Source organism: Anabas testudineus, chromosome 11 (genome assembly GCF_900324465.2).
Source record: "Anabas testudineus chromosome 11, fAnaTes1.2, whole genome shotgun sequence".
In the NCBI taxonomy this organism is placed as follows: domain Eukaryota; kingdom Metazoa; phylum Chordata; class Actinopteri; order Anabantiformes; family Anabantidae; genus Anabas; species Anabas testudineus.
The window spans coordinates 14231850-14245207 of NC_046620.1; the positions used below are offsets into that span (position 1 = coordinate 14231850).

The following is a 13358-nucleotide window of genomic DNA, read 5'->3' on the forward strand; positions in this document are numbered from 1 at the left end:
AAAGACACATTTCCTCTCCAACACTGCGCCCCAGGAACCCTGGTGGAAAACACTTGTTACCAGTTAAATTAGGTTAGAATTTATGCTAAACTAACAGTGGAAAGCATGAGAGAGATGATCAAAATGGACCATGATTTAGCTTCTGCAAGTGGCAATGAAGATCAATAGGTCACTTGATGTCCATTTGAAGGATCCCTAGAGGTTTCAAGGGATCCTAGCCTAGAAGGCTCCACTTTGAGAACAGGCAGCACAGCCAGGAGGCTTTTCTCTAAGGTTGTTATCAAAGCTTAACCCCTTCTTTGCACTAGCATTCAAATTACGCAGCCAGAGAAAGAAAGAACCCGTTTATTTCCACGGTCTCAGCGCCGTAAGCCTGAGCAAAGTAGGGAAAAGGTCCATATAAAGTTATCCTCAGCTATAAATTTCCATCGTTAATAGCATACATTGTGTTATAAAACAGGCTGCTAAGACGAACTACATGCAGTCTTGTTGATGACACGTGCGTAAAGCAGGCGGCTGTCAAAAAGTTGTCAAAAACATAACAGCCTCATATGCTTTGGTGGTCAAAGCACTAAACCACAAGGGCGGTCACACACTTGACTTTTCCATATTTTTTGGACGCTCGCCCGCCGTGTGATTGTGAAGGATTGCATCTAAAAAAATAAAAAAATAAAAAAAATAAAAGGAACAAAACGGACCCAGCTCGTGTTTGGACACACGGACACGCATACAAAGCCACCTCAAGGCAGGCACTTAAGTGGAAATTTCACTCCCAAGGTGTTCCTGGTGTGCGCGTTGACTGGCACGTTTGCTGCAAACTTCGGTCGTTTCAGTTTCTCCACCATAAGTTTTAAATGTTGCGTTTACAGCCTGCTAAAGCTTTGGCCTATAAGACGCATGTGAAATCATTTATTGGCAATCCAGGAATCTCGCTGAAAAGAAAGGTCTGCAGTTTGTTTCATTGCAGGTTTCCGCCGGTGCTCAGTTCCACAGCTGGTGTATGTTGTGTTGTAGAAGCCACATCTGCAGCCAGGCGAGCTAAGATAGAGGGGAAAATCGTATTTGTTTTTTAAATATCATCACTGTCTGCAATGAAAGAGGCGCTACAGGCCTCAGCATTGTATTGTTATTATTAATATTAATATTATTAGCAGCAGTAGTAGTATTGTTAGTATTATTATTATCACTTTTATCATCGTCATGATCTCATCTATAGAACCTCCTATTTTGGCTTTTTGATTTCTGCAGACTGCAGAAATTAAACAAGGCCCAAAAAAAAGGAAAGGCTTTTCTCAGTCCAGCTCCAGCATTCGTGCACCCCCTAAATTAAATACGAACTTCATGCAGTGACACGACTTTATGCGTCAAACAATCCAACGTAGCAGGGGGTTAACACGCACCCATTTTACATTCCAGGTGGTGTTTGGTTAATTATCTTTTTGGAAAAAGAAAAAAATAAAATCAAACTCTTGGTGCCACTTGTACAGTTACACGAAGAGACAGTCGTAAGTTTAATTTGGCTTGAATTGTAGAACTAATTAAAACAAAACGAAAATATTTAAAGATCCGAAGCAGACAGCTCTGAACAGCCTAAACGACGTTTGCATTCATTTTAAAAATTGGTTATCTTAAGGTGAAATGGAAGTATCGCTGAAATGTGGAGATTTCGGCTTGACTTCGTTTATTTGTTCTAAATAAACAAGCATCCTTAAAATAATGCATCACAGTGTCCTGCGTAATATGGTTATATATGTGTTAATGAAACATTTTTGTGTATTTTGTGATTTAAGTTCTTCATGAAATAACGACTATCATCTTCATCCATCCATTCATCCATACATTAATTCATTCAGTCATTATTGGCTACACCATGGCTTGAATTACTGCGCAAATAAACAAGAATGGATTTAAAATGGGGAATAACACCTTTTCATGTCAGAAAACATCATTTCCAATTTGGCAACGTGAGCCAACTGAGGTGTGAGAAATAACCTGTAGCTCTGCATGAAAATCCGCAAAGCTGCTTTTCGGAGCGCACTCAGCTCCGTTCAGTGTTTTCTCTTACACACTTTCATACCCCTGCAAATCAGCTGGATGCCATCTGAAAGTAACACTGCACCCGCACAACATGTGCACCCGGACTCCAGTCGCAACTGAAGTCCTGAAATTGGGCAGAATACTTCAAAAAAAAAATCCAAACACAAACGCACACATCCACCTTTCCCCAGTGCTACTCTAATGCGCAAAATACCCACATAAAAACTGACAGGTAACAGAATGAAAGCGGTGAGGGTCGTTATATACTTGCAATAGAACTGATGACTGCAGCACTCTCTAAAAATAAAACACCATTCGCAAGCAGAACCCGCAAATATCACCTCTTCCCAAGATGCCAAAGGCGCACAGACCACTCTATAGAATTGCCTGCACTCTTGTGAAACGTCGGGGCTTTGCACCTGGTGTGCTGCGTTGCTACTGCTGAATTGGTGGTAAGCCATACCCCATGATGTTTCCTTGTTTAATGGGGCAATACAGGCCTGATCTCAGTGGCTGGCTAAGCCCTTGGTGTAATAGCGCGGGGTTTGCAGGATGGAACAGGGAAGAGCGATAAAAACGGTTCTTACAGCGCACAGCAGAGACCTCCAGCTGTATAGTCATCAGGATATGATTCGCTCCAAGGTCAGCGAGTGAACGCTCTGGTCGCTGCGTCATCCTGTTTCAAGGCCAAGTTGAAGCAACGGAGGCGGGAGGGGCCACAATAATGACAGGGAGACTAGATTTTATTTTCCTTCAGGTTCTGACTCCTTGTGCTGAGCGCGACGCACCTCAGCCAGCGGCACACTGAACATCCACCAAACCCACCCTGTCACACACTGAACCAATTTTTGGTGCTAAAAGCAAATACTCTGGCGGGTCTGCGGTGCCATGGATTGGATTACATGCGTACTGCGCAGGCTCCATGGTCAAGTTCAAGTTGGGCTGGCTAGTAAAACTGAGGGGCGCATTCTGCAGTGTCTGCCGCGGGGGGCGCTCCCCGTCTTTGATCTCCAGACGAAACTAGACACTGAAGCACATGAGTGCAGGGCCAGGTTTTCTGTTCTGCTGTCATCATCATTCTGCAGGGTTTTAGACAAACTCTGAGGATGAACTGCGATGTATGGAATAGTTGTTGCTTTGTCTAAACAAGGACATGCGATCCCACAATCAGCAAACTCTCCAAACCCATCTGCTGTCCTTCACTATCTAAAACACACACAAACACACACACACACACACACACACACACAATATAAGTGACACTACTGTAAACCCACAAGGTCATTCGTCTGTTGCGCAAAACTCTAAGTGTTATCTCCGGATGATCACAAGATCCCATCAGCCCTGTCTACGACCCATTGCATAACTACTGGTGAGCAGCACAACAAGACCTTTGCCATCGTTAAAAAGAATTAAACTAAATCAGCCTCTAAAATCCAGGGACATCTCTACACGACCTGCGCATCCAGCATGTGCATTGTGCATATTTCAACATACAAACACAAAACACCTGGATGTGAAAGAATAGCAGCATAACCAGAATTTATAAGTTTATGCACGTCATTTGACCCAACCCGTCATAGGCAGTATACAACAAATTACCGTGTCATGATGAGCTAAGGGTAAGTTTGGCCTGAGTGGCACAGAGTGAAATGAAAGAAAGCCACTTTGAGTTTTCCCCTTTTTTTATAATTTGAGTGAGTGAAGTTACTGCAACTTCAACAGTTTGTGGTTCTTTATTAACAATCTTCAGTCTGTGGCATTTAAAACAGTGCTTCGTGGTGCAGTCTCCAAATACCCTCATGAACACGTTAAAAGGGCAGTCAGCACATTGACAGAGGCAGCACCCGATTTGAAAAGCTGTGATGCTGTGATTCTCTTTATCAGATGTAGAGATGCAAAGTGACAAGTTGTGTTTTACGCTGCCACAAGTCGCCAAAGGCTCGGGTAAGAGGAAAAGGAGAAAGAGAGGGACAGAGGTGTGTTACTTTTTTTTTTTTTCCTTTTGCAGGCCAGATGAAAGAGTCGGAGGAGAAAGCCAAAGGAATTTCCCTCACTTCTCAGAGGGTTGGCTGGGGGAGGGGGCGGCCACCGCTCGGGGCCATTTCCTTCTTTCGGACAGGCGAGGGCGCACAAGGACAGCGGAGGCTGCCTGAAACGCCACACTCTGCAGACTGCCACACGACTCCACCTCTCCACACAGAATCATCACCGCGCGAATCTGCAGATTGGATCAGAAACGCTTTGAAAACAGTTTGGCCTCAGGTGTGGCCAGGTCACCGGGAAGTCGTTTGAACCACAACTGAGCGGCGCACCGCAGATCTTCCCAATATTACCACCACAGGAATCATTGTGTCAATTTCAGATAACTCAATGTGCTTATTGTGTTTTACATATTTTAGAATCCATTATCTGATTACAGGTAACAAGGAATGCAGGAGAACAACTAAAGAAGTGGATACATGTCGCAGTCACTGGTTATTATCAAGTTGCAGTTGAAGTGAACTTGATCACATACAGAGAAGGCACTAGCCTCAGAAAACATCCAGTGGACATACATATGTGCACTCTGCATCCTTCAATTAAAAAATTCCCACAGGATGGAATCATATTTAATTCCCTGAAGGGACAGGACACTGAAAATAAATTAATCATCCCTACATCTGCCCCTAAAGAACATATAATAGGCTACACATACATAATAATAATACACATATAATTTTTCCTTTTTACCCAGAAACAGTTTTTAATATGGAAGAGCGGAATGATCACCACCTTAAACGCCTGCATGCACCACCATCAGTGCTCTTTACTGGAGCAGCACAGACACCGCCACACTATAACGAGTTGCAGTGGAAATGCTGAGGGCAGTAGAGGATTGATGTATACAGTTAATTCAAAATATAGCACAACAACGTTTATGTTGGTAATTTCACAACTGCAACATTCATAATAGGTTTTATGAACCATTGTAGACAAATAGTGAGTGAAGTGCTGATTTCTTGTTCTGGTCCATGCTCTGCCAAATGGCTTCTTATCTAAACTCTGACCGCAAGACTTGACCTTTGAGGACTTTACTTGACTCTACTTAAGGTGAGAATGGGGGGTGGGGGGTCATAACAGATGAGAGAGGAATGGGGCGGGGGAAGTGGTTATTTAAGGGTGCACATAAAGCAAGTAAATCATTAAATTTCTATTGTATTATTATTTATAATATACAATGATGCAGACAAAATCAATATATTGTAAATTTGACATTATTTTTTATTTTTATTTAAATTGTTTGTTCTTCGTTGATTTTGTTTAAATATGTTTTTTTTTTTTTAAGAATAAATGCATTGGTTGATATGCTCGGGAAAAATAAACTGCACAGAGGGACAGACGCTGTTTCCTGTTTTCCTCTCAGCTTGTTGTGCCCTCTAACACCCCCCCCCCCCCACACACACACACACACACACACACACACACCTCCATCTCGACGTTGCCATTGCTCCGGTTTACCCATATATCTAATCAATGCGTGTCGTCATCAGGGGGGGACCATAATGACGACTGGCCTATTAAGAATGACAGCTCTGGAGAAAGAGAGAGAGACAGGGTAAATGGTGATCCCTCCCAGAGCTCCCTCTTCGCACTCTGGAGCTCTCGTCTCTCAGGGTCAGACCGGATTGCATCCCCTCTTTTCCAGAAACCTCTCCTTCTCTTTAGGAGTCAGCCCCCCCACACACACACACCCCTCGTCCACCTCCACCACCATCATCACCACCATCACCACCGCTAGACACGCACACACCCCTCCAACCAGAGAAAATCATCGCCTGGATATTTTTGACGGCTTGCACTCTCCTGCGGAGTCGAGGCTTCGAAGTCGTGGTTGTGATGGAAAGCAGAGAGGAGATGATGATGCTGGCGGAGGGAGGTCAGCTTGGCAAGAACGGAGCTAATTTGTCGGTAGCAGTCGGGAGCCCCGTGCCAGAACCGCAGGGGAAGCCGAGCCACAGAAGCTGTCTGAGCCCCGCTGCTGCGCCCTATTCCCGGGACAGGACCGAGCTGCTGGTGGAGGAGAGCGCAAGGAGGAATATGTGCGCCGATATGAGGCCGGTTGGCACGTCCTCCTCCGAGGAGAGGCACCGGACCGCAGATCATCCCCACAAAGACGCCAGCAGCTCAGACACAGAGTCGGACTTCTACGAGGAAATTGATGTCAGCTGCACGCCTGAAAGCATGGACTACCCAACAGCTAAAGGTAGGTATAAGCTGTGTGTTTGGGTTCTGCATGCCACTGCAGGTTTTCTCTGAGTGCATGGTGCTGCTAATGAAGTTGACTCAAAGACAACGACTGAATTATGCCAGTTAAAAAATAAATAAATGTCAGGATTAGGGAGTATTAAAAAATACATTTAACATACACGAAAATGTACAAAGAAAAAGAAAATGACAGATGGCAGAAAGTCTGCTCAGTGGAATACAACTAAGCCTTAATAACAGAGTACAGAATAAAGTGTAGCTGCTGCACAACTGTTCTGACAAGTGACTAGTGTGGCTGGAAACCTGCTGAGGTGACACCCACAATCTAACCACTCATTTTCCAAAGGGAGTCTCTCCTACAGCAAATCTGCCCCGTGTGTTTATTTGATGCCTGAGAAATGATCAGGATTATGTGGCAAACAGGAGAAATAAAAACGTAAAGGGGAAAGCCATGACAAGGTTTTGTAATTTCTGATATCGTGTATGTGTAAAGACTGTAAAGATACATCTGTAGCTAAATTATATTAACAAATAGCAACATCAGTGTAAATGTATCATCATTTTTATTTGCCTTAAATCAAATTGGCTGACAAAATAAAAGTGATAATATAATGTAATTGTGAAGAGCAGAATAATGGGATCAACAGATACAAATCTAATCTGGAAATTACAAAAAATAAAAATATTAGCAGGTACATCCGCAGCATGAACACTGAGCTATCTGTGCTGCTATGTCAGCGATCCCTCTATCATGATGTCTTAATTATCACTTCTAAAACATTCTCACTAAATACAAATAGAAAACGGTTTCGTTGTGTTTTTGTAGCATTTTAAATTTAATGTTTTACACTCCTGCTAAAAAAAATTCTTCTTCTGCACGTTCATTCAGGTCGAAACGGAGATTCCCCAGGTCACCCGAGTGATACTGGCGTTGACCCGGGTAAAACTGTCCCGGGTCAGGGCTCTCTGTCCTACGCAGCGGACCAGATTCGTCGGTACCGGACTGCGTTTACGCGGGAGCAGATCGCTCGGCTGGAGAAGGAGTTTTACCGGGAGAACTATGTGTCCAGGCCGCGCAGATGCGAACTAGCGGCGGCCTTAAACCTTCCTGAAACTACCATTAAGGTGAGATCACTTCGTCAAAAGAGAAGGGCTGAATTAGGCCTCGGTGGCACAAAGCGTGTTCCCATTTATTGAGCTTTTAGTTCTAAAGTTCTGCAAAGTCGAGACATCTGCAAAACTGGTTTATTCTAAATAACCAAAGGCTCATTTTATACAAACGATAAGGAAAGGGACCTACAAAATGCCGATCAGAATTTAAAACCTGTAGACTGGGAACACAGGCCGTTTTACATCCTATGATTCACGTTTTCCCAAATATTAAGAAGAATGCATGTAACAAAATTACAAAGAAAAACAATTTGCAGGACTCGTTCCGATGAAAAGTCGTGCGTAAAAGCGGAAGCAATGAGTTGCTTTTGTTATTGTGGTTTGGCTTTGGGTTAATGGAGGTCCGTGGTTAATGTTTGACCCGACGTGTCTCTGCCCCAGGTGTGGTTTCAGAACCGCAGGATGAAAGACAAGCGCCAGCGTCTGGCTATGACGTGGCCTCACCCCGCAGACCCGGCCTTCTACACCTACATGATGAGCCATGCGGCGGCCACGGGGAACCTGCCCTACCCCTTCCCATCCCACCTGCCGCTACCTTACTACTCCCACCTGGGTGTCGCAGCTGGCTCGGCTCCGGCCACTACCCCTTTCTCCAACCCTCTGCGCTCCCTCGACAGTTTCCGGATGCTGTCTCACCCCTACCAGAGGCCGGAGCTCCTGTGCGCCTTCAGACACCCCTCCCTGTACCCGGGTACGACCCACGGCCTCGGTCCCGGAGGAAGTCCCTGCTCCTGTCTGGCCTGTCACTCCAGCCAATCTAACGGCATCTCATCCAGGCCCACCGGCTCGGATTTCGCTTGCTCCCCAACTAGCAGGACTGATGCTTTTGTCACTTTCACGCCTTCAGTGCTCAGCAAATCCTCGTCTGTGACGCTAGACCAGAGGGAAGAAGTGCCTCTTACCAGATAAAACGAAAACAACTATTGTTCTATATAAGCCTTTACCATAAGCTTTTTAACCGAACATATTATATGATCAGGACTGATACAGCATGAAGATGTGCCAGCTTAAACTCGAGGCAAGATAATTAGTCAGATCTTCAGCTGTGTGACGCACAACGGATCTCCTATTACTGAAAAAGAAAAATAATAATCTCATTGCGAGCCAGGGCAGAGTGATGAAATATGACAGCATGGACACAAAACCAGATTTGATTTTTTAGAAGATTAATTTGATGTGTGAGAGAAGGAATCGAGAGAAACGTTTAAATCTCCGTGATGGATGGCGCGAAGGTTTTTATCATTACTTGTCGTCTCTTTACGCGTCCAAATCGACCTCCATGTATTGTTAGTTACGCGAGAATGATGCTTTCCATCTCTCTTTTTAACAAGGGGATTTGTTAACAAGACTGCGGCCGTCTCATTAGAAAGCAGCTCTCCACACCGGGGCCTCCAAGGCGGTCCGGGCCGAAATGTGCAGATGCTGGTAAAATTAGTAAGTGATGTATATGTACGACCCGGTGATTTTTGGGTGTTGAATTAATGATAATACCAGGAAGAGATGGTTGCTGCCAAAAGGTAACAAGGCGCCAGGGGAACGGATTACTACAGTCTGCACGGGCTGACGTGGGGTGGGGTGGGGGGGGGGGGATTGAGAGGAGAGGGTGAAGAGGAAGAAGCCAGAAGAGGATGGAGAGACAGAGAGAGGGGACAATCAAAACGGGAAAAACACTGAACGGGTTTAAGACCATCGAACTCTGGTTCTCCCAATTAGTAATAAGAGCTCCTCCATACATCTGATGATAATGTGATTAAATCATTTGTCTATAGGCCTTTTAAAAAATATTTTTCCTCGCTTTGCACCGGTTCACCAACATGGTGGCACTTCCTGGAGAAAGCGGACTAACGAATGATGTTTTATAATTTTTTTTTTTTTTTATTATTTTTCTTTTGGCTGGGTTGTCCTCAACATCTAATTTGCAATAAACATTGTCAAAGCACCAACGGAGCAATGTGTTTGTCTAACATCTGAGATGAACTTATTGAAGCAGAGTCTGGTTTGAGGATTCACCAAATCTAAATGTACTGACAACTAAATAAAATTAGATTCCAGCATGTTGTGTTCCACTGAAGTCACTTCACTTGCGTTTAGCAGGCATGTAAGGCTTTTCTCTACTGACAGCCTAATCCAACAGCCCCCTACGATAACAACACTAATTTTTTTCTCAAGTGGTCGGTGTCAAAACACCACAATGTGGCCCCCATGTCTCCTGATGGGACCGCTAGATTGACTGTGACAGTTAAGTGGTCCCCGGACTCCGTTAACGCCTCTCATATTTTCTCTCCGACCACTTAATAGACACGACAGAATTAGTCTGAAGATAGGCTATTGGAAATGCAAAAAAAAAAAAAAGAAAAATCGATGATTCAGAGAGGCCCGCCACCAATCAGCGGCATCTTAATTGGCCGCATTTGACCGAGGCTGAGCAAATTAAAAGAGTTTTCAGGGCGTAACGTGGTTGGCGAGGTGCTGGGGTCCGCAGAGAAACGCACAAATCACGTTTTAAAATGGGCTTTGCGCCTTGGTTTGCGTCGACATGAGATTTATCCAAAGTGTGCTTGGGAAATAGCAGCTCTTTAGCACACACCTTGACGTGTAATAGAATTATTTTACACGAAATTCTGTCCAAGTACTAACGACTTATTTCATTAACGTTGAACACCAATGTTATGCCCACATGGAAAAATATAGAACCCCCCCAAAAACGTGTTATAAAGTCAGATTTTCATCCTCTTCTGAGGTAAAAGGTTCATCCTAATCAGTCACCACTTCAACCCACACACACCGCACTACTGAGCCCTCCTCCCTCCTCCCACCCTGCCTCCCGCACAAGTGTTTGATTGATGGCCTTATTAACTGGAGTTCTTGTAAGTGTGACCAAGCTGATTAAAATGCATATGTTTGGAATAATACACCGTTTAAGCCGCCCGGCTCGGGGCGAAACCACAAGGCAGATTTATGTAAACTATCAGCCGGTGTCTTTAAGCCTGATAGGGACACGGGTCACGCAGGAAAACGACTTAGGTTTTGTGCATAATGAAATCGCACCATAAAATAAAGACGAATAGAGCTGAATATTCAAAAGGCGCAGTCCCTCCAAAATTCTGGTGTCAGTGCGGGATATTTGTTAACAGGCTAGAGAGAGAGCTTGAATCCGATTTTCATTTGGTTACGCAGGAGCAGCAGCACTATACGATCATCCTCTAAACCCGAGTCACCCTGTGCCAGAATGACACATTAAAGTGAGGCAAATTACGGCCACGTTCAGCCAGCCAGGCGCATGGATGGCGTCTCCTCACTGTATAAACTATACGGCCCGATTCCTCAGCGGCCTGGTCCGGCATCAACATGCCATTTAATCGCTGGAATATTGTGTACGACTGTGCTTCAAGATGTGATGGGTTCATAGATTGCGCACGTAACAGCAATTACATCAGCCTTGTAAGATCCTATTAGAGAGAATTGGCTCAGGGCTCCCCCAGCTCCCACAACTAGCACAAAGCGTTTTGATAGGGGCGGTGCTGTGCAGCTGTCCACTGACTTGAATTAAAAAAAAAAAAAAAAAAAAAAAAGGTCTGTGGCTGTTAAAATTGGATTACATCCTAATTTACAGGCCCTTGTCGTAACGCAAGGGGCTGGCGAAGGCGTGGACGGACCAATCACGGTATAATGATGATGAATGGGAGATTAATGCACATACAAGCAAGACAATTTAAGCCTTCATCTGTTTAAATAGACTTCCAATATCATTTCGAAAAAAGGAGGTCACGATAAATCAATCGGGGGACGCGTGAAAGTCGTTTCCCCGTGGCGTCTTTATCAACATTATTTACGGCGCACCGGAGACAGCTATGCAGCAGGAAAATGGGGCCGGCTGCTACATGCTTATGTGACATACAAGAGCAACAAAAAGAGCAGGATGGATTCAGAATATCAATCGATCCCTTTAAAGCCTCCTATTTAGTTGTTCGAATCAGAGCTTCTGTGCACAGTCGCACAGAAAAATACTACATAGGCTTCTAAATATTCCCATCGAGGGCTGAAAACGAATGTCTTTAATGAAAGTGAACTTACAGTGTTTGGTTTTTGGGACAAATGCAGCTTTGATTCGATACAGTGTGAGTTTATAACAAAAAAAAAAACAAAAAAAAAGGCTGATCTGATAAAAAATACTTTCATCCCAATAAGTGCACTGTCAATCAGAAATCCAGCAAGTCTGCGAGGAAGTTTGCAGCAGCTTTAACAGCTAATGAGCTCCAGCAAACCATGATTTGTCCACATATGTAAACTAAACAACAGCAGCACTGGACACTTGAACACCTCACAACAGCCTCATCAGTCATCACCTCTCTGACATCTCTTTTTAACGTATCCAAAAAGTGGCGCGGACTCAAACTCGGAGTAAAATGAATAAATATGCTTAAACCCATAGAGATGCTGTCGGATTGACAGCTGAATACTTCACTTGATACGAATTGTAAATTGTGTGGTGCGGTTTTTATTTTATTTTCACAGGCCCTGCGCGTAACGGTAACTAATGTGTGCTGAGCGCAGACAAGCTGAGCAGGTAAGAAAGTATCATGTAGGATGGAACAGAATAGGCAAATTAATAAATGCAATGAAAATGAGTAAGACACGATAACCACTATATAAACACAGATTAACGCTGTTTTTGCACCAGACTATACGCTGCTCATCAACATAGCCTGCTCCTGGAGATTTTAAGCATTTGTGCGGAGGCATGTGGATCTAGCATGCTAGTGGTAGTCTAGAAAAAAAAAAAACACCTAGTTGCCATCTAAAATCTCCAAATTAGTAAAAGATGAACACATACAATTATTGGTAGTATTGAAAATAGTTAAAAATAAATACATTGCTTAATACAACAATGCAGTCAATTCAGTGAATTGACTATCAGTTTGTCAGTCTAGTCAATACAGCACCCAGTGTTATTTATATAGATCTGTACAGAGGTCAGAGTTTGACTCATATTTAAGTGTTAAGATTTCTCTCTTTTTGAAAATGAAGAAATATGGGTACAAACAAAGGGAGTTGTACTAATTCTGCCTGATTGAAATGTTGTTGAAAATGGAATTTGTTTCTAGGACTTGTGTCGCTGACAAATTAAGGGACTGAAATAAAAGTTAAGCACAGTACAAGTACATTTTGAAAGGTGGTGTAAAAGGAGACATTTGCCTGCACTGGCAAAGAAAAACTGTGACTTGGAGACTTCACTTGGCTTTGCTTTTGAGCTTTGTGTGAAACATTCCAGATTCATCTGTATTTACAAATGCACAAACATGTCAGTGTCCTGAAGGACACTACTGTGAAGTGATGTACCAGGAAAACACAAAGGCAGAATACTGAGTGCAATGAGATTTTTAATACAAGTTGCAAGAACAGGGAAATATCTAACTGAGGCTGTAAACATCTTATGTGCAGAAAAGCAAAGCTAAGTGGCTATCACAGAAAAACTGTTTATCTGTTGAAATTAAAGGTACAAGATGTGAATAGGGTTCACTGGAGTGTTACCTCTTGCAAAACAGCTGTTAGGGTGAGGGTTGGTGAACCAGAACAGCCTCCTGGGTGGGGTGGGATGGGGGGGCCTTATTTAAATTGCAGTGCCGATCCTCTCATTTTAATCCTCATTGCCTCATTTTCATCGTTAGATCTTGGGCTCAGAGCCATTTCAGATTTTGATACATTTATGAGGAAAAAAAAAAAAATATATATATATATATATATATATAAAAAACTAGCACCAGACTTGAGAGTTGAGAGCATCATTTCAAAAGATTTCAGTGTTTAACTCAGTTAAGTGAGACTGTGCAATATTCTTCTTTTTAGTTTACGGTTGGTCTGGGTGAGTAATACAGATATCTAATTTTGCAGGAACTCTGAAG

At 43.5% G+C, this 13358-nt stretch overlaps 1 protein-coding gene across 1 annotated transcript; it reads left to right on the forward strand.

Moving 5' to 3' along the window:
- The first annotated feature begins 5916 nt into the window (after nt 1-5916).
- evx1 (even-skipped homeobox 1) lies at nt 5917-8364 on the forward strand. Its single transcript, XM_026347713.1, has 3 exons — nt 5917-6283; nt 7175-7410; nt 7837-8364. Exons 1-3 carry the CDS (start codon nt 5917-5919, stop codon nt 8362-8364), a joined length of 1131 nt encoding a protein of 376 aa, XP_026203498.1.
- The last annotated feature ends 4994 nt before the right edge of the window (nt 8365-13358 follow it).